This window comes from Eubalaena glacialis, chromosome 14 (assembly GCF_028564815.1).
Source record: "Eubalaena glacialis isolate mEubGla1 chromosome 14, mEubGla1.1.hap2.+ XY, whole genome shotgun sequence".
Taxonomy (NCBI): Eukaryota; Metazoa; Chordata; class Mammalia; order Artiodactyla; family Balaenidae; genus Eubalaena; species Eubalaena glacialis.
In genome coordinates, this window is record NC_083729.1 from 89902132 (window position 1) to 89924216 (window position 22085).

The following is a 22085-nucleotide window of genomic DNA, read 5'->3' on the forward strand; positions in this document are numbered from 1 at the left end:
TTTTTTCTTAGGTAGAGGATTTTATTGGTTCAATCAAATACAGTTATTGAATACATGTGTGGATATATGTATTGAATATATCTATGAATAGAACAAAGCACTATATTCCCTGCAGAAACAAATGAATACAATACAGCTCCTGCTCTGACACATTTAGACAAGACCACCACCATCACCATCTTCGTCATAGCTAGTAACAGTAGGTAATATCAACTGAGCACTTCTGTGCCCAGCGCAGTTCTAAGGGTTTCTGTGACACCCATATATCATATATCTCTACAAATAACTTGAAATTACTACCACTGTTACCCTGAAATCGAGATTTGGTAGCCCATGAATTCGTTCAAAATTTGAAAGAATGTTAACTTCTATACTTCTTGTTTTTCCCCCCTGCACATTCATTGTTAAGTACCTATCAGAGGTGCAAAGCCAAAGAAATGTAGTGAAGTTTTGGAATTTCCAGGCAGTGATCATCGTTTTTGTAAAATGTTGCTTGTGTTTTCATTTCAGACTTTGTCCTACAACCGACACAATCTGACGGCCGACACGAGTGAGAGGCAAGCCAAGGAGATCCTGATCCGTCGAAGGCACAGCCTTCGGGAAAGCATTCGGAAGGACAGCAGCTTGAATCGAGAGCACAGGGTAAGGGGGCTTCGTGGCTCTGGGACGCAGAAGGCTTCCAACAGCAAAGTCCAGGACGGCCTTGGGGGGCTGATTCACAGGCATCCTGGGATGGAGTTCATCATCACGTCTTTCCAGACGTTGCTCGGACACCTATCACATTCCAGACACTGTCTAGGCACTTGGAATACGTTGGTGAACAAAATGACAAAGCTCTTTTCCCTTGTGGAATTCACATTCTAGTGGGGGAGAAAGCCATCAGGAATGGACAGAATAAGAAAATTATCTGTTATGTTAGACGCAGTAAGTGCTGTGGACAAAATAAACCTAAAAGGGCTGAAGAAGGAGATTGGGAGGATGGGGAAGGGTCATACAGGGTACAGTTTTAAACTGAATGGAAGGGCCAGGCTTCATTTGGAGAGTCTTGTTTGACCTTTCCAGGGAGAGGGTGCAGCCTGAAGGGGGGCTGCCGTGCGTGCATGTGTGGAAACTTCTAGGAGGCCCTGTGTGTGTGTGTGTGTGTGTGTACGTCAGGGGAGTTTCAGATGCTGCGTGCTCAGCATCCTACTTGGTCCAGGGCATTGCCGTAGATAAGGAAGCCACTTTAAAAGGATATTCTGATTGATGGATTGAACATAGCAGGCAGTGCATCGCATTCTCAATAATGTTCTATACTGAGTTGTCAGAGACCAAAACGGTTATGGTGAACGATATTATTATTATTTTTTAAAAATTATTTATTTATTTTTGGCTGCGTTGGGTCTTCGTTTCTGTGCGAGGACTTTCTCTAGTTGCGGCAAGCGGGGGCCACTCTTCATCGCGGTGCGCGGGCCTCTCACTGTCGCGGCCTCTCTTGTTGCGGAGCACAGGCTCCAGATGCGCAGGCTCAGCAGTTGTGGCTCACGGGCCCAGTCGCTCCGCGGCATGTGGGATCTTCCCAGACCAGGGCTCGAACCTGTGTCCCCTGCATTGGCAGGCAGATTCTCAACCACTGCGCCACCAGGGAAGCCCAATATTATTTTTTTTTACATGTGAAATGTGGCAGCATCGATTAAAAGTTAAAGAAACTAGAGACTGTGGCTTTGGAAATGCCAGCAAGTTAGCTATAGTAATACTTTGTTCTGTCATTTTCAAGATTTGTGAAAGTAAATACAACTTAAACATGCTACATTTTTCATATATCTTCCTCCCTATCCATGTAGGTTCTAAGTCTTTTTTAGTAATGCTTTTATAAGTGGGTATTTCTGTAGCTTTTCTTTAAGAAAAGCCGGTGGTTTTCGTACCTTGTTCCTAAGGGTCCTACTTTATTTCTGTTTTCCTTAGTAGTACTGATTTCCATGATATTTTAGGAGAGGTTTTACCTATTTTAAATAAAATGACTATTACTTGGAAATTTGCTCCCCATCCCTACAGCTCCTCACCCAGTAGTTTTGGAATCCAGAGCTAAAATTTTAATTTTTAACACCAAGGTTAGGTTTGACATAGAATTCTAAGCCTGTAACATACAATAAATGACATGTGTGTCATCTAAATAAGGTTTTCTATTTTTTTTTTACAGGCTTCCACCTCAACCTCCCGATATTTATCCTTACCAAAAAATACAAAGCTTCCAGAAAAGCTACAAAAGAAAAAGAATATTTCTAATGCAGGTATTGAACACAGTTGGAGCAAAAAGACTTTAAACTTATTTATTAGTGTTTATAAAATAGAAAAATTTTCCTTCTTTTTTAAGGACAATGAGTTCAGTCGTTTGCAAATCTATAATAATAATTTGGTGACCTTTTATTAGTGTTGCATCCTTTTGGAATGGAGTTCTGTGCACGTTATACGTAATTCAATCAGTTATTTGATTCTATTCGATATAGCAAAAGCAGATGTCACCGTGGTTGGTGAACAGGTAAATAGAAAGTTGTCAGTCTTCAAAGGTTTAAATTTAATTCTATAATTAAATAATTTTAATTTTAAAATAATAATTTAATTTTAATAATAAAATTTAATAATAAATAATAAATTTAAATAAATTTAAATAAATTTAAATAATAAATAATAAAATTTAAATAAAATTTAATAATAAAATTTTTAATAAAATTTTTAATAATAAAATAATTATTTAAAATAATAATTTAATTTTAATTCTATAATTCTTACATTTCTAACTTAAATGTTCATAATTTTAATTTTAATATAATTAATTTTAATATATTTTAATATAATATATTAATTTTAATATAATAATTTTAATATATTTTCATAAAGGCAACTATATAATTGACTTCTGGCTGTAATTATTAAAGCTTTGACATGACGGCTAATATCTCTTCATTTGATGGTAATCTTTATGTAGATTGCAAGCCATATTGGTGTTTTGACCATTTTATGAAAATATAAAGGAAATAAAGCTGTGCATGAGATTGTACATCCTAGATCAAGACAAGAATCTTCATAATAGCAGCTAATTATTGATCTGTTTACCGTGTGCCAGACACTGAACTGAGCCGCCTGGGGCCGTTCGGATGGGGCAGGTGAGCGCACAGCTGCCGCCAGGTGGTCTCAGTTTGACATCCAGCTCCACCCCTTACTAATATCTTTTGAACCTCAGTTACTTCCTATGTAAAGTGGGTGATGATTCAGTAGATTAATGCATTTAAAAGTGCTTAGGACAGTGGCTGGCACATGGGAAGCTCTTCAGAATTAGCAAGAGTACACACTTGTGGACATGCGTGCTCACGGGACTTATGCACGTGCCCAGGACTCAGCCGCAGTCGGGGTGCGCCCTCTGGCCTCCCTGCCCGAGCCCCAGAGCCCCAGAGCCCCAGGGAGGGCACAGCAGGTGCCGGACCCACGAATGTATTGGCCAGTCGCCTGTCACACCTTCTCCCTAAAAGGCCCGCCCATGCTGTCCTTCTTTTGCTCCCTGGCAGGTGGCAACAGCAGTGACTCAGACCCAGACGTCGGGACCACCGTCCTCAACCTGCAGCCCCGAGCCAGGCGCTTCTTGCCAGAACAGTTCTCAAAGAAAGCCCCCCAGGCCTATAAAATGGAATGGAAGAACGAGGTAGGCGCTGATTCCGGGCCAGGGCAGCCCTGCAGCTCCCCAGCTGCCCACAGCAAAGAGGGGGGCCCCCAGGCCCCAGGCGTGCTCTGCCAGCCCCTCCTCTCCAAAGGCCACTTTGGCTCCGTGCGGGGCGACCGTATGAACGAAGGTATCCGACCCAAGGCGCCACCTAGGCTGGTCCGAAGGGCATCAGAACCTGGAAACCGGAAAGGTCGATTCGGGAGTGAGAGGCCTTAATGGAAATGGCCAAAGCAGACCCCGGGGGACCGGCCCTGCCCAGCTGTGGCTGGTTACCCAGCAACCTGACACAGCAAGGGAATCCACTTCCAACCCTCTATGCATCTAAATACTGTCCTTGGGTGGTAGAGCCATGCCTTTGATCCATGGGGTGAATGCTTATCCCAAAAAGAAGAAAATCAAAGAAACAGAAGCCCCATAAAATATCTCATATGACCTGTTGCTAGCAGTTGTATTCTTTGCAAGCCTGAAGAAAAAAAAGCCACGTGTGCCTGTATTGAACTTGAAGGACAGAACTTGAAATTTTTAACACACCCTTGTTGGTGAAAGTTTTAATATATACATATATGCCTCAGATTTTATTTATGAAAAAATATGTATATCTGTAATCAGTTTTTCAGTGAACGGCACTAAAAATACTCAGAACACCTTTCCGTGGCATCCAGGGCAGCTCCTAGAGGATGGGGGGCCATCAGCTCGGGGTGGTGTTTCCTGATCCTGAGCTGATGCCAGTTAAGGAAAAGCACAGCACGGAGCAGAGACCCCTGAGGACGGCAACAGCCAGAGCATCTAGGCAGAACCTCGTGGCCTGGCTCCCAGACTGCAGCGCCTATGAAATGATGAGAGTCAGCTGGTTTTCAATTTGTTCCTCATTTGACCTCGTTGATGTCGTTTGGGGTGACACCTAGATTCCATCTCCCCGTCGTGTTTAAATGGTACAAGAGAAGGGCTGTGTGGGTGAAACCAGCTTATGCTGTATGCCAGACTCAGAGCCAGCTTGTGATGAAGTCTGGCCTCACGTGGTGGGTGTGGAGATGACAGGGCAGCGCCTGCACAGCTGGCTGCCGGGTTTTATATTGTGCAATACTGGGAGGAAGATGCAGGAGATCCCCTGTCACGCCCACCTGCAGCCACCTGCTTTAGACCTTTTCTGTAGCACATTCTAGAACTTTGAATCCAGGACAGAGGCTCCAAGCAGACAAGGATAAAAGTAGGGATAAACAATATTCCAATGTTTAACAAATTGGTGAGAATTCAGGTTTTGAATTTTATGCAGGAAGCACTTTGGAGAATGTGGGAGTTCTCTTTTTTTTTGCACTAGTCTGTAATTTGTTACCTCTCCCCCCTCAAGAAAGTAGTAGCTCAAATTCTTCATCTAAAAACGAATTCTACTCATCTGAGTACTTTTTAAAAGTACAGCAGAAAGACAAGAAGTGGAACATAATCATTAAAGATTAATATTGGAATCTCTCAGACTATAGATTTTATTGGACTGCCACTTTTCCCAGAAAAACCCCCTCTTTAAAACTTGACTAGAACAAGACTCAAAATTTCTGGGTTTAGATATGAGATGAAGCCACTCATGTAGTCCCTTGGATTCACACTGGAGATACAGCAAAGGAGACAAGTGACCACATACAATTGCTGGAAAAATATGAATAAATTAAACAAAAAGATCCGGTACTTAGAAATCCTCAGCTGTAAATCTTATCCCTTCCTTCTTCCTCCACCAACGTGAAGTAAATCTTCTACCTTTTTTTCTCATGTTCTAAAATCTTGGAATACTGCTAGATTGTTGGGCATGAGACAGAGGGAAGGGTAAACACACAAGGTACAAGTTCAAAAAGTGCACGATTTCTTTCCCAAACTCTCCCAGGTTGATCAGTGGAAAGCAATGTAGACGTAATTTGAAAACTACACGTTTAGGACCCTGTGCCAAAATTCTTAATTTTAAATGGAAATATTTATATATAAAAAAATATATATGTGTTTCATCTGCTGGAAATAAATTAAAACTTTTAATTTAGAATTTTCATTATAGGACTATAATTTATCAAGAGATGTGATGTATATTCTTGAGATTTTGAAGACTAAGTTACAGTTTATGAAATCTGAAAAGGAAGGTTGAAATGTAAAATGATCTTAAAAATGAATTTCCTGATTTTTCTTGGTGTCCTAGATTAATAAATATTAGAAGGAGTCTAACGTTCTGGAACGGAAGGAGAAAAACATGGAAATGTTTATTATGATAAACATTCTTGTTAAGCACGTAGACCAAATTCAGCTTTCACCAATTAAAAGTCAGCTAAAACACTTGGATGACATTGTGTAAATTTCTAAAAAGGAACACTTATGTCATTTTATCTTTATTATCAGTTTAAATTTTTCCTTATCTGTGGAATGATAAAATCGATGAAAAAGAAATTTGACTTTAGTTTTTTCTCTGTACCTTCTTTTTATGAAATTATTAATTTCTAGACACTACAGGAGGAGAGGGTATGGAGTTGAAACCCTTTAACTAAATGTCACAACAATCTAAATTTCTGCAGTACAGAAACATCCCTGCCCTTGTAAATGATTCCCTTGTTTCAAACAACACTTGATCCGGCCAAAGTTCCAGTGTGACTGGGGAATTTTGATGGGTCTTTAATGTTTGTTGTAAAAAAAAATTGATTTGAACTATTTACAAAGTCAGGGCTTATTTCTTTATATGTGATGCTAAGGCCGATTGTTGGGAGCAGTTATGTCAGTTAGCAAACGATTAGAAATTGGCCCCAAAGTCTGACACTTTTTAGAAACATGTGTTTGCTGTATATGCCTCCAAACATTCAGGGTGAAATTCCCTTCGGCTTTTGCTAAGCTTTGGAGTCGGGGTGTACCGTTTTACCTGGCGGGGGGGGGGGGCATGTTTGTTTATATAAGAAGCGAGAAGCAGTTATTTATTACATGTCTCAACACATTTTATATCTGTTGCATTGCCCAAATCATGTTTATGTTAAAACTGGCATTTCACAAACAAGTATGAGAACTATAATATTTTATGAGTTCCAAGTGCATACTTTACTCTTTCAAGAGTGATTGAAAGGTTTCTTTGTGCAGTTGAAGTAGCTGTGACATTATGTTGAGGCCTGAACACTGAATATTGATTCCCTCCATCAGCTTGAACAAGTCAGGCTGATGAATCAGAACTGTCTGGCAATCTGGGGTTTTCTGGTTCATTTTTTTTTCTCCACTTTTAGAGCAAAATGGGTAGTTTTCTGGTTTTTTTTTTTTTAAGATTTTTTTTTTTTGATGTGAACCATTTTTTTTTAAAGTCTTTATTGAATTTGTTACAATATTGCTTCTGTTTTATATTTTGGTTTTTTGGTGGCAAGGCACGTGGGATCTTAGCTCCCTGACCAGGGATTGAACCCACACCCCCTGCATTGGAAGGCAAAGTATTAACCACCGGACCGCCAGGGAAGTCCCAGCTTGCTGGTATTTTATATCCCACATTTTAACCAGGTCCTTTCTTCAGCCTACCTGCAATGCAAGTGAGAGCCCCAGCTGGTAACTGCTGCCTGGCAGGGACCATAGCTCTCATCCACGAGAAATGACAAGAAATGACAGCTCCCTTTGGAATTTCTCCCAATGTCATTCACTTCCCACGTGGCTGACACCCTCAGACGGTCGGTCAGCAGATGGTGGCCAAATACCCACATGGTTAGTTAGCTGTTGAGTGTTTTCAGTGTTCTGCTGGCACATCATTTTCCAATCCCTTTTATATTTCTAGTTTTCTACAATTTTTTTTCAAATAAAATTCTACTTGACTACCTCTAAGAATAGTCAATAAACTGTGGGTCAGTTCTCATACCGGTCTGGTCAGGGAATGAGTTTTTCTGTGTGCAGAGTTAACCAAGCTACTGTAAATGGACGGTCACGTTTCAACCCGCATGGCGTATTCATTCTTTTGGATGGCTCGGGACCTTTCAGTCTGTCACAGAGGTTTTATGGGGACCCGTCATCCTTGTATTGTAGGGTGGAGAAAATCCCTCCGTGAGATGCCCAGCAGACTTAATGCTGGACATACTGGTGGTGACTTTTCTGATTTTCACTTCTGTAACGAAATACTTTGAATTAAATATTCAAATGTTTTTCCCCTTTTTTATTTCATTGGGTCCTGCTGAGTCCTAAGTACGAGTGGTAACTGAATTTCTAATTTAAACGAGGCTTTTTTTCTACTTAAATTTCTAGTTTAAATGAGGCCTCCAGTTACAGTATCTGCCAAACAGAAAGTTTATGTGTGTATGCTGACAAAGGAGCGCTTCTCCTGGTTTCTGTGAAATGTCATACAGAAGTTTAAAATATTAAATTACATGGAAATGTTTAATTAATCACTATGGAGAAAATAATACATCACATGAAACTAGGAAAGCCCCAGAAATTCCAACTTTTATATTTATACATCAAAACCATTCTCATTTGTACTAAATGGGGTCATTAGAGCTGGAATTTGTGAAAGAAGAATTTTTAAGAGTATTAAAGTAGTTTCAGGGGCTTCCCTGGTGGCGCAGTGGTTGAGAATCCGCCTGCCAATGCAGGGGACACGGGTTCGAGCCCTGGTCTGGGAAGATCCCACATGCCACGGAGCAACTAAGCCCGTGTGCCACAACTACTGAGCCTGCGCTCTAGAGCCCGTGAGCCACAACTACTGAGTGCACGTGCCACAACTACTGAAGCCCATGCGCCTAGAGCCCGTGCTCCGCAGCAAGAGAAGCCACCACAATGAGAAGCCCACGCACCTCAACGAAGAGTAGCCCCCTCTCGCCGCAACTAGAGAAAGCCCACGTGCAGCAACGAAGACCCAACGCAGCCAAAAATAAATAAGTAAATTCATTAACAAAAACAAATAATAAAAAATATTTTACACATGAGCCACTCTTGGGAAACATAGTGTTGTATGTACATGGTGTTCACTCACTGTGAGACCAGCTATTTAGACCAAGGTCACAGCTGATCAATCCCTGGGACTAAACTGACCATTCTGTTTGTAGCACACGAATCACTGGACGCCGAGGCCTCAGGACCGGCATGGTGCAGTGGAGGGCACACAGGGGCAGGAAAGAAGGGGCACATCAGTGAAAGGTTCTGAACTGCAAACTACTGCGTGGTCAGAAGTGGCAGTGGTGAGGTCAGCTCTGGGTCTTTCTACCCACTGCGGTCGGTGTACAACCCACCACTCCCAGTGGCTCCTCTGTCTACACACTTAAGTTTTATAATTGATACGCCATGTAGTTCAAAAAGGCCCAACTTCAAATAGAATCCTAAGATCTGAATGGATTTGATGATTGTCAATTAATGGAAACAAACAAAACTGGTAATAACTTCTGTTTACATTCTTTTCTCCTAGTAAAAAGTTGGCAGGGAATCATGGGAAAAACATGTTACAGTTTAAAAAGCGGGCTCTCATTCTGACTCAGCGAGGTCCTTTCAGATCCAGCCACACAATCTCTTCAGGCCTATGTCTTCTCAGAGGTCAACTGAGGGAGAGAGATGACCGAGGGATCCTTCCTGATCTAAGGGCACTGCAAATCCTCACCATCTGCACACTTCCTTTTTGGTAAACCTCAAACCCCTATTTTACTACAGCCATGATGGGTGGCCTCAGAGGCGTAGGGTTATACTTTCAAGATGTGTTGCCAGGTGGAAGAGGACTTACCACCAATGTGCCGGAAAAGAACTGCAAAACGCCATAGGAGGAGCCTATAAAAAACATAAGTAACATCCATAAAATCAGCTAGACCCATCGCAAAACTGGATGAAATTAACAGAAAAACATTAGGGAAAAAAAGACCATTTTTAAAAAGTAAATTACCCCATAATAATTTTTCAGATGGAAGAGTAAAGTAATACAATTTTTAGTAAAAGGCCTTCAGAATAAAATTGAGGGAGAGCAGGAGAGAGACTAGAGGCAAAGGTCACCCTTAGGGACCTTGAGAGCGTCCTTCTCACCCTGCGTGAGGCGAGAAGTCATGACTTCTCCATGACTATAACATTAGGCTACAGGTTCCCGCAGGCAGGAGTCCATGCCTAAGCAGCTCCCTGGAGAGGCTCAGTAAGTACCTGTGACGTCACAGGCGGTGTGGGGCACGGGGGTGATGCTATACCTGGAAACCTCTCCGAACATACGTAGTCTAGGAAAAGATGAACTACATTTGCTCCAGGGTCGTATTTTGAAATAGTCTGAAAATTCATTTTATCCCCTTTTCAGTTCACCGTTGGATATTACTTAGCTAAAAGACTGATGTGTTTTCAGGTACTCAGTTCAGGGGGGTTGAAAATCAGTGCTCTGAAAATGTGCAGGATTGCTCACCTACTATTTCAGCAACTGTTGGACTCGCTCCAAGAGACTTGACATGAAGGCTCAGTAAAGGGACGACCATGCTTACACCAAATCCTAAGCAACAAAACGCTCATTAACGCAAATTGGAAACTGAGCCCTGAGTGTTTTTAAAGTGGTGATCCTAATTATAAACCGATTAAAAAAAAAACACAGTATCTAAAATTTTGAGCAAACAAGAACTCAAAATTGTATTCTACAGTAAGCTATACTCATCAGGTTCAAGGAATCAAGGAATCCAAATACAATGTGTTACAACAGTTGCCACCTGTAAATGCCTGGATCGCCCTGACCGAGAATCCATTTTAACTTTAGCTTCTTTGTCACTGATCCTTAATATTCAAGGAGCATGTACTACATGCATTCCTCAAATTTAAAAAATGGGGAGTAATGAAATGAACAAAGAGGGAGGGATAATGCGTATTTCTGAGCAAAGCAGCACCTGTTAAATAATGTGAAATTCCTCCCGGAGTCAAGGAAGGAGACCCATGTGCCGTCTATAGCCTGACGAGGTAAGACCTGAAGGGAAGGTCTCAGTACAGCAGAAAGGAGAGAGAAGGCTGGGGTACTAGGGGATGGCCTGCTGGTCTTCACTAAGGCACAGAAGGTGCATGGGCTCTGGGGCCAGAGGTTTTCAATTCCAGCTCCATCACTTACTAAGCACGTGTCCTTGGAAAGTCATTTCATGTTACCCGTGTCCGTGCTGTCATCTGTAAAAAATGGGGATAACAGTACCTGCACGGTAGAAACAGGATGAACATTAAGAGACATGAGGGCTGAGAGAGGTCTGACACGGCAGAAGTGGAAACGTGTCCTCTTTCCTTCAATTCTGGGGTAAGTACTGATCGTTTTGGCTAATACTCTGAGTTAGTAGAAAGACATTTTTTCCTTGAAGTTTTGTTTTCCTTCCTCTGTCACTTGGTTACCTGCTACAACTGGTTCGGGAGAGGAAAAACACATCTTGCACACACACAGTTTTCTTTATATTCAACCCAAATTCCTTTTCCTGTAATCCTGGTTAAATAGAAATATCTTTTTTCTTCCACAATTAATCCTTTGCTTCCTTCTCTTGGTGGCTGTACATTAACCTAACAGAAACACGAACTTCCAAATACGCTTCTTAGGGGCCCTTTTCCATGGTTACAGCTTTAGATGGCCATATACTTAATATCCAGTGACCTTAAATAGCTGACACATTTATAATACCAGAACCATGGCTCATTATTTCAATTTTAAGATTACTTAGAATTTCCTCTGGTTCTGAGCCAATTTCTTCTGACCTTTACTATCAGCTTTGCCCCATCAGCCTGCTGATGTTTTATATGATTTATAAGACTCAAAATACATCAGCTAGCTATTGAGTTTTCTGGATTTTTCAGAAAAGGAAACTCAATTGTCCAACAAGATTTTTTTTTCCAAAAAAATTCCCAGTACCACTTGTCATTTATTTCAAATGATTATTCTAAATGAGAAGGGGAGAGGAAGCTGTAAGTAGTCAGGCTGAAATCTATAGGAGGTAAATATGAAAACAGCAACTCATGATAGACTTATTTTAACACTTAGTGAGCCTGAAAAACATTATCTTTCTCTAGCTGGCTGCTAGCTCTTCCCTCTCAGGAAGTTCTGTTTTAAAATTGACTTCTCCATGACTATAAAAGGCAACTTCTCCCTTCTTCTGAAGCCATAGCTTCTTCAAAACCACCCTCTTTTGAGTGCACTTCAAATCTGGCAACTGGTCATGTGCTTATAACCATTTATAAGGAAATCAGGTGAGAGGGGACCACTTAAACCTTTCTCGGGGAACATCTACCTCTCTCGGTGATATCTGATGAATACATTCTAAAGTTTCAGGACCCTTTTCAGGGTAGGAACCCAAATATTTCTCGATTAGTGGATTATTTTTTTTTTAATAAATTTATTTATTTATTTTTGGCTGTGTTGGGTGTTCGTTTCTGTGCGAGGGCTTTCTCTAGTTGCGGCGAACGGGGGCCTCTTCATCGCGGTGCGTGGGCCTCTCACTGTCGTGGCCTCTCTTGTTGCGGAGCACAGGCTCCAGATGCGCAGGCTCAGTAGTTGTGGCTCACGGGCCCAGTTGCTCCGCGGCATGTGGGATCCTCCCAGACCAGGGCTCGAACCCGTGTCCCCTGCATTGGCAGGCAGATTCTCAGCCACTGCGTCACCAGGGAAGCCCGGATTATTTTTTTTTAAAACAAGAATTATCACCTGACTAATGCTGATTAAATGGAATCTAAATCTCTCCGGGTATCTGGAGGAAAGAAAGGACCGCAATCATAGCTCTTAGCATCATCTTAGGATGCTAATCAAAAAGTACCTAGAGGGTCATCTTAGCCTTCCTTCCTGAACAAATTAAAACCTGGAAACACAGATAAGAGCTAAAAACAAAACATTTTGACAAATGCTTTAATCTTATTCCTTTCCTCTCCCAATTGGAAACCATCTTCCCAAAAGTCTTAGGGGTCTTTACATCCCTAGGTATATTAAAAATAACAACTAAATTACGTATAATATTCCTTACATGTTAGCTAACAAAGAGCCTTTAGATTCTTCAAGGATACCCAAAGTGGCATATATTTTAATTGTTTACAACGTTTTCCATTAAAAAATTCCCTATTCTCTTTTAACTCTGGGAAATCTTACATTTTCTCCTTAAGATATTAGAGACCTAACGATTCTTTTTGATTATTAAAATTATTAAAACTTTCCATCAGGCTTGCTAGATTAGACTGTGCCATGTGCACAGCATGTAGCCAACATACGAGAAGCTTGGAATATTCAAATCTGTATCGGAAGGCCATAGAGAATGATCTGCAAATTTATTTTTAAAATCTCAAACTATTTTGCATTCTCGTCATGTTGGTCTCCAAAACTCTCTGAACCCTGGTCTGGACTTTCCAGGTAAGGGTCCAAATCCTTTTCATCTGGCAGAGCCAGATTCCAGTACCATCTGAGTTAGGGTGGTCCCCATCCCCTACCAGAGCATGGATGACACAGAACTCCCTTTCCAAATTTGAAGAAACACCCAGAGTGGACGGTTCTGAATTCTGGGTGACTGGATTGGAAGGCTGAAGAGGCACCACATCCTGAGACTGAACTAAGATTAAAGAAATGGGATCAGAAGGAGAGCCAGGCTCTGAACCCAAGCACTGAGCCTGGGGTGGGGTCGCCATGGTAACTGGAGACACAGGTCCTGGTGCAAAAGTTGCCCTCCCTGGGTGGGTCTCTCATGGTTCTGTGTCTAAGGGATTTGATGAATATGCTTCCCTCGTTGTCTTAACAGCTACTAACTCAACATTAAACTTGACAGACTGTTGAACACCTTGCACTGAGGATGGGGAAGGAGGCTGTCCCCCCGCTCCTCTCCTAGCTAAGCACAGCTCAGCATCCTAACTCGAGTCAGGCATCAGACTGGGGAGTTGTGATCTTCACCTGCATCTGGGCAGAAAACAGTAATTCCTCTTTGCCAGGACCCAGTGCCCTTGGGGACCATCTTCAAGGCCTCAGAAGGCAGCCTTCTCCCATTGACACTTAACCTGACCAGCTCCTTTTGCCTTCAAGATAAAGTCCCAGGCCCAGCAAAGAGGAAATCCTCCTGGGTCCTTGTCCCAAGGCTGCCCTAACCCGGATTAGCTCACAACCAGGGCAACTGAACTAGGCCTAGACGTGGGAAAAGAGGAGTGAAGAGGCAGATGTAGGGTTCCCGCATATAACGGCACAGGAACTACCAACACAAGCTTAGTTAGTAATACTGCAAGGTCTTCCCGGTTGGGAATGTGTATTACAGTGCCTGGAGCTCCATAACCCCTACCCCATAACAGATTTTCAGAAATTCCATGAATAAATGGAGGGCCAGCTGGCTGGCTGGATGGCTTACCCTACCATACACTCAGTTTTCTAATCATTCCATTCTACATGGGAAATTAATAATTGTCCTTATTAAACCAGGACGTGCACACAAGTCGTAACAAAACCGAACCTGCCTTGTGCAATATATAAACAGTTTGTCGAAAGGCAGATGTGTATAATTCACTGTGATTTGCATTTTTAAGCATTCCAGTCTACCAGGAACCCTAAGGAAAATGTACCTCATTCTGCCCAAGTGGGGTGATCAACAGAACTTCCCCACCTGGCCTGGTAAAAGGGCCTGTGTGTTCCTACCGCTCCCGCAGCTACTGCACAGCTGGGCTTCCCCGAGCTTGCCCCGTGCGCCCCTGATGTCCAGGCTGCAGGTGATGCACTTGCCACAGGATCTAACACCCAGGGTCACCCTCGAGCGCGACTCGGTCACCGAGTCACAACTGAAGCTGGTGCTGGAGCGTCTTAAACAGCGGGGCTGCGACTGGGGGGCGCGAACTGGACCCAGTGCAGGCGCGAGGGGCAAGCCTCATTTGCGGTCATGTGCAGAGGTAAGGCGGTTACGGGGCAAGAGCGGGACTGAGAGGTAGGGAGGCATCACCAGGCAGACCGCTGCAAGGAAAAGCACCCTTGATCGGGTTCCAGGTCGCGGACGCAGCCGGCACTTCGCGCCCAGCCCCGCACACACTCACCAGGAATCCCACCAGGTAGAGACAAAGCAGGAAGCGGCGGGCTCCGACGGCACCGGGGCCGGGAGCCCCCGCCTGGGTCCCTGTCCTGGGCTCCTGCCGCGGCCTCGGTGTCGCCGAGGCCAGGTCCCGGTCCGGAGCCATGCCGCCTCGACCCCCACATTCCATAGGCGCAGACGCGCTGGGGGCTGCGCTCACGTGACAGGCCGGCGGCGCTGGCCCCGCCCCCCGGCGGAAGCGAGCGGCTGCGCCTGCGCAGAGCCGAACGCCGCGGGCGGCCCTTCTTGGGCTGTGCTTCCTAAGCAGGCGCGGCGGGAGAGTTTGCACGGGTCACCGCTGGTTCGCGTCCCGCCCGGGGCGTGGGCGTGTGTGCACGACGCGCTGGTTTTGTGACGGTGATGATGAAGCTCTGCGTATCCTGGGGATAAAGAGCCCGCCGCCCATGCTATTGCAGGGCTGGAGGTAATTAAGATGATGAGCTTCATCTGAGGAGTGGTAGGGGTGGGCCTAGGTGGTAGCGCCGGCTTCGCTGGGCCCTAGTTGGCTGTGACTGACCTGGAGAAAGTTCCTTTCGCCCCTCGCGGTTTCGGTTTGCCCCCTTGAAACACAGGAGGACATAGTGTGGACCAGCCTCTTGCAGCTGTGAGGATTCTACAAAAGCCGCGAGCGCTTTCTCGGGGGCCGCGACGGGAACTCACATTTGGAACATTCGCTGTCCTTTTGGCCAGTTGGAGCCGCCTGGTTTTGAGGTTTTCCATCGCAGGAGGGCAGGGCTTCCACCAGGGGCGTAACAAAGGTTCTCCTGAGAGGAGAGGAGACCCTCACGTGGACGTTTGGGCCTCCAGAGGCCACCAGCCCGTCAGGAGGCAAAAGGGGTACCTCTCCTGGCTGGAGTGCTGGAGCCTGGTTAGCGAGGAGAAATGGGGTGATGTACAGTGGCGTGAGGAGGGACTTTATGTGGAAAATTCCAGAAACATAGAAACAAAAGGAGATAGAACTCAGGAAGAATCAGTTCCTGAACTCGCGAAGGAAGAGTTGCATCCTTGCATGAGGTGAAGGCCCCTGACCAGCTTATGTTTAGGCTGAGGGCAAGTGGAGGAAGAAATAGGTAGGAAAAAAAAAAAAGAAAAATCAAAGAAAAAAAATCTCAGTTCTGGAATCAGTGTCTCTTGTTATTCCTATAATAGCTGTTTCCAGCAATAAGTTGATTCAGGGACACTTAGTTTCAAGCTTCATTTATAGATATGAAATTTTATATTATGTTAATTGTCATGCTGTTGTCAATTTGAATTAGGTCATTAACATTACTACTGTTTCTGAAATCTCTAGAAAAGTTTTCTCCTTTAGATAAAGAACCTTGGCAAAAAAAAAAAAAAAAAAAAAAAAAAGAAATAGGTAGCAAAAGAAGGAAGCCATAGATATCAGCTATGACGTTGGGCCCGGGCCCAGTAGAAGCTTTGCATGTTTTCTCTCTGTTATACATGTGGGTGTTCGCGTATGCTCATCTTCTTCTGTCTTCTTCCAAGTGTTATTTTACATACAAGCAGTTGGAGCCTAACTTTACAATTTAGTCTTTAGGTAACAGAAAATTTCGTAAGACTGACTGAATTTGAGGAGTAATTGAGGAGTAATGTATAGAGCCAGAATGGGTGCAACGACTGTTGAGACTTTTTTTCTTTTGTTAGGTGGAAAAATAGAGTTGTTTTATGAAAATTGAAATGTGGACAGAAGGATGCATTTGGAAGCTGAGTACCAAAGAATGGACTGTGCCAGTTTTCAGTTTATTGCTATTAGCTCCAAATACACGCATTATTGCCCTGCTGTGTGATCCTGGAGCTGGACCCTGTAAACATATCTATCTCCTTTGCTAGGTGGCATGATGTTAAACTCTGTCAATAGACTGTGCTGAGGGACACTGCATGGGGAAGGAGCTTCTCTTCCAGACTAATGTGCTTTGTGTGGCAGCCGTGCGAATGTGAGACACTTAGTGTTCCTTAGCCCCCAGCAAGGTTCAGTGGCACCCATACAGGCAGCAAGTTCAGTGGGCATCCCAGCTGGTTTCCAGGGGAACCTCCCAGGTACCCCAGCAAGTAACTTCCTGGCCATTTCCATAGGCACCCCCCTCTGGTGGCTTCCCAGTGAGTTTCATCAGTTTCCCAGCTGAATGCAGTAGGCAAGCACAAGATATAAAAGACATCTGTATTTGATAGAAAGATATAAAACTGTCCTTATTCATAAACCACATGGTCATCTATGTAGAAAACACTAAGGAATCTACAAAAAAATGTACTAGAACTAGATCCCAATGGAGTTAAACTAGATAACAGAAAGTAGCTGAAACACTCAGAAATATCTGGAGATTAACAACACAGTTCTAAATAACACATAGTCAAAGATACACTCTCAAGATAAATTTAAAAAAATATTTTCAACTAAATGAAAGTGAAAATACAACTTATCAAAGTTGGCAGATGCAACAAATGTGGCACTTGGAAATTTATAGCATTGAATGCATATGTTAGAAAAAAGATCTAAAATCAATAATCCAGGATTCCACTGTAGGAAACTAGAAGAAGAGCAATTTTACTTTCTTTGTTTAGAACCAAGTTTCTGATCTATATCACATTCCTTCTTCCTGAAGAACTTCCTTTAACATTTCTTATCTTATGTGCTGGCAATGAATTCCCCCTGTTTTTATTGTATGACTAGGCTTGTTTTTTCCTTTACTTTTAAAGGGTATAGAATTCTAGAGTGAGCTGTGGGTTTTTTCTTCATTCAATCCTTAAAAGATTTCACTCTATTATTTTCATCCTTGTATATTATCTGATGATACGTCTGCTGTATTCTTCTGTAGGTAATTTGTTTTTTTTAATCTGGCTGCCCCTAAGATTTTATCTTTTTCTTTGATATTCAGCAGTTTGAATATGATAGGCCTACTTGTGTGTTTTTTCTATTTTGGTATTGATCCTGCTTTATACTCTCTGAGTTTCTTTGATCTGTTATTTGCTGTGTTTCTAATTTAGGAACATTTTCAGCCATATTTCTTCAAATATTTCTCTGCCCCATTTTCTGTCATGTACTTCTGGGATTCCATTGATACAGTAGCATGACCTAATGCTATTACCCATTAGACCTTGAATGATGTGTTCTGTTTATTTTTTTCTTTCACTCTTTTTTTCTTTTCATATTTCAGCTGGGATAATTTCTGTTGATCTGTCTTCAAGTTCACTGATTCTTCCCTTGGCTGTGTTTAGTCTGCTGATGAAATTGTCAAAGACAATCACCATCTCTGTTATTATGTTTTGATATCTAGAATTTGCATTTGATTTTTTCTTACAGTTTACATCTCTCTGCTGAAGATGCCTATCTGGTTTTAAATATTGTCTACCTTTTCCAACATAATCTTTAACATATTTATCATAATTATTTTAATTTCATTGTGTGATAATTTCAACATCTGTGTCATATCTGGGTTTGGTTATGATGATTGCTTTGTCTCTTCAGACTGTGTTTTTTCTTTCTTTTTTTTAAAATGACGTTACTGAGATATAATTCACATACTACACAATCAACCTATTTAACATGTGTAATTCAATAACTTTTAAAATATATACAGAATTGTGCAACCATCACAAAAATCAATTTTTGAATATTTTAATCACTCCAAAAAGAAAACCTGCACATCTTAAGCATAACCCTCCAAACCCCCAGCCCTCCAAAGCTTAGGTAACCACTAATGTACTTTCTGACTCTATATTTGCTTATTCTGGATATTTCAGAATGCATGGAATTATATAATATGTGTTCCTTTGTGACTTTTTTTTCTCTTAGTATAATGATTTCATAGTTCATCCATATGGTAGCATGGATGCTAAATAACATTCATTGTATGGTTACACCACATATTATTTATTTCTTCATTAGTTGATGGACATTTGGGTTGTTTCCAAGTTTTGGATATTATGAATAATGCTGCTATGAACATTTGTGTACAAGTTTTTGTGTAGATATATGTTTTCATTTCTCTCACAGTGGAGCTTCTAGGTCATTTGGTAACTTTACGTTTAAACATGGAGGAACTGTCAAAATGTTTTCTAAAGTGCCTGCACCATTTTGTATTCCTACTGGCAATACATGAGTGTTCTAATTTCTCTATATCCTCATCAACACTTATTATCTAATGATTGTGGATTTACATTTCCCTGATGGGCAGTAATATTGAGCATCTTTTCATGTGCTTATGGGTCATTTGCATATCTTCTTTGAAGAAATGTCTGTTCAGACACTTTGCCCATTTCTAAACTGGTTGTTTGTCTTTTTATTATTGAGTTGTAAGAGTTCTTTATATATTCTAGATACGAGTCCTTTATCAGATATATACTTTGCAAATATTTCTCCCAGTCTGAGGGTTATTTTTTCACTTACTTGGTAGTGTCCATTAATGCACAAAAGTTTATTTTGATAATGTCCAGTTTATCTAATTTTTGTATTGCTTGTGCTTTTGCTGTGATATATAAGAAATCATTGCCTAATTAATGGTCATGAATATTTATACCCGTGTTTTCTACTAAGAGTATATGGTTTTAGCTCTTACATTCAGGCCTGTAGTCTATTGTGAATTACTATTTTTTTGTAAATTTTGTGAGATAAGGAGGGAGTGGGCCATGGCTAAAATGTCAAGGACTCTTGCTGTTCTTGTCAAAATTTAAGTAGATTTTTTTGAATAAATGTTTCTTCATTTGCTCTTTGCTTTTAGGACAGTTTTCTTAGAATTTAAATGGTCAGATGTTTTAAATAGATTTCACGAGTTACACTAGTTTCACTAGGGAATGGATCCGTAGAACTGCCCTGGCTGTCATTCTGGAAGTAGAACTCAGGCTGGTTTTTCTTGCTTTTCACGTTCCTGTAATATTTTGTTGAAAGCTTGGCATGTGGTATAGGACAGTAATAGTGAAATTACACTATTACATATATATACACACACTTTTCCTCCTGCTAGTCCTTCAGCGTGAGGGTGTGTGTTAATCTGGTCGAGAGTGGTCTGAGATTGTAGTTCGTTGTGGCCGTGGTTGCCCTCCATACACCATAGGCTTGACCTTTCTCTAGTGCAGTGTTTCTCAACTAGGGTGACTTTGCCTCCCGGGGACATTTGGTGCTGCCTGGGGCGTCTTTGAATTTGGGGTGTGCTACTGGCATCTAGCGAATAGAGACTAGAGATACTGCTGAATATCCTACAACTCACAGGGCAGCACCCCACCCTCCACAACAGAATTATCCAGTACCTAATGCCCGTAGTGCCGAAGGTAAGAAACACTGCTCTAGTGCTACCTTACGTTTAAGCTGTGGGCTGGTTTGCTGGAGCATTTTTCATTACATCTGCTCCTGTCTTTGCTTTGGGTCTTCCCTCTGCACTGTCCTCAGAGACAGTCTTTCTCTTACAGTTCTAGGTGTATTCCACTGTTTTTTGTACTTGACCCATGTTGGCATGTTGGTGGCTGGCAGGGGAGGGGAGCATTCTCTGATAACTGTGTCTCAGCCAGGCTGTGTCTTAGACGGGCACTGCGAACCTGAGTCTTGGGGGTGTAGCCTTCACAAGTGCTCCCATCCCTCTTTCAGGTGTAGTGCTGGGCCTGGCATCACATATTCCAGTTCCTCTCTTAGGGACAGAGGTTTTTTTTTGGTTGTTTTCTTTTTAGTAGACTTTATTATTTAGAACAGTTTCAGTTTCACAGAAAAATTGAGCATGAAATACAGAGAGTTCCCATATATCCTCTATATCCACACACACAAACACAGCCTCCCTGATTATCAGCATCCTGCATCACAATGGTACGTTTGTTATAGTCAGTGAACCTACACTGACTGGTAGTTATCCCCCAGAGTCCATCATTTACTTTAGGGTTCACTCTTGGTATATATTCTGTGGGTTTGGACAAATGTATCAGGATCTGTATCCACCATTATGGATTCATACAGAGTAGTTTCACTACTATTTTGCATGCTCTGTGCATATTCCTGCTTCTCTCTCAGGGGGAGAAAGTTCCTCCTCCCTCCCTTTTTTCCTTCCTTTCTTTCTCTATCCCTTTCTTTCTTGTTTTATTAACCTCTTGTCTTACTCAGCTACAGAGGGTTTCCACCAGTGCCCTAATGTGACAATTTTGTTGCTCTTCCCCATGCAGATTAAGGCTTTTGTTCCATAGGGGAGAGAGGTCAGTGGTTTGGCAGTGGCTGCTTTTCTGCTCTCCCAGCCAATACCAAGATGGGAAAGGATCTCAAGGATTGTTGAGAAAGAGTAAGCTGATAAATCCTCCTTTAATGGGACCTGCAGGGTCTTCATGCTGACCACACTTGGCCTGTATTGATTCACTAGACCTTTTTTTTAAAAATAGATCTTTATTGGAGTATAACTGCTTCACAATACAGTGTTAGTTTCTGTTACACAACAAAGCGAATCACCCATATGCATACATATGTCCCCATATCCCCTCCTTCTTGAGCCTCCTTCCCGTCCTCCCTATCCCACCCCTCTAGGTCATCGCAAAGCACCGAGCTGATCTCCCTGTGCTACGCTGCTGCTTCCCACCAGCCAATTATTTTACATTCGGTAGTGTATATATGTCGATGCTACTCTCACTTTGCCCCAGCTTCGCCCTCCCACCCCATGTCCTCAAGTCCATTCTATGTCTACCTCTTTATTCCTGCCCTGCAACTAGGTTCATCAGGACCATTTTTTTTTAGATTCCATTTATATGCGTTAGCATACGGTATTTGTTTTTCTCTTTCTGACTTACTTCACTCTGTATGACAGACTCTAGGTCTATCCACCTCACTACAGATAACTCAATTTCGTTTCTTTTTATGGCTGAGTAATATCCCAAAATGGGACTTAATTAAACTGAAAAGCCTTTGCACAGCAAAGGAAACCATAAACAAGACAAAAAGACAACCCTCAGAATGGGAGAAAATATTTGCAAATGAAACAACAGACAAAGGATTAATCTCCAAAATATACAAACAGCTCATGGAGCTCAATATCAAAAAAACAAACAATCCAGTTAAAAAATGGGCAGAAGGCCTAAATAGACATTTCACCAAGGAAGCCATACAGATGGCCAAGAGGCACATGAAAAGATGCTCAACATCACTAATTATTAGAGAAATGCAAATCATTAGAACTTTTTAGCTGAATATTCTTAGGAACTTATATGCTTGCCATTCTGCATTTCCCCAAATCTTGGGTCCTTTTTCTTCCTATAGAAGAAAGACAAGTTTTCCTCAGAAAGACAAGTTGGTTGATTGTTTACCAACTTGATTCTCCCATGGGTTCAAGAAAAGTCATTCATTTGAAGTTTGTCTCACCTTTTACTCTTCTGGGTGTAAACTGGGCAGAATGCTCTTCCCAGTTCTCTAAACTCCAAGATGAAAATGGAAGCCTTATTACTTTTTTCAC

The 22085-nt window shown here is 42.1% G+C and overlaps 2 protein-coding genes across 12 annotated transcripts in view; one reads left to right on the plus strand and one right to left on the minus strand.

Annotated features, from left to right (window-relative positions):
- Positions 1–14829, minus strand: part of MFSD9 (major facilitator superfamily domain containing 9) — a 31890-nt gene extending 17061 nt beyond the window's left edge. The window contains exons 1-2 of one of the 5 annotated variants that reach the window (XR_009697201.1): positions 14639–14829; positions 10751–10808 (exon numbers count right to left, since the gene is read on the minus strand). Coding sequence is in view for 1 of the 5 variants with exons in the window: in XM_061168505.1 (XP_061024488.1) it covers positions 14639–14803 (165 nt within the window). In the remaining 4 variants the exon portion in view is untranslated. Of the gene's footprint in view, positions 1–10750; positions 10809–12010; positions 12245–14638 lie in introns of those variants that run through there. The other 4 variants (XR_009697202.1, XR_009697200.1, XR_009697199.1 and 1 more) reach the window with 4 other exon arrangements.
- LOC133074581 (sodium/hydrogen exchanger 2) overlaps positions 1–22085 on the plus strand; it is a 467777-nt gene that overhangs the window by 84070 nt on the left and 361622 nt on the right. For 4 of the 7 annotated variants that reach the window (XM_061168501.1, XM_061168500.1, XM_061168498.1 and 1 more), the window contains exons 10-12: positions 511–642; positions 2180–2270; positions 3543–3676. In XM_061168501.1, the coding sequence (XP_061024484.1) occupies positions 511–642; positions 2180–2270; positions 3543–3676 (357 nt within the window). Of the gene's footprint in view, positions 1–510; positions 643–2179; positions 2271–3542; positions 3677–4306; positions 8192–14898; positions 15098–22085 lie in introns of those variants that run through there. The other 3 variants (XM_061168503.1, XM_061168504.1, XM_061168502.1) reach the window with 2 other exon arrangements.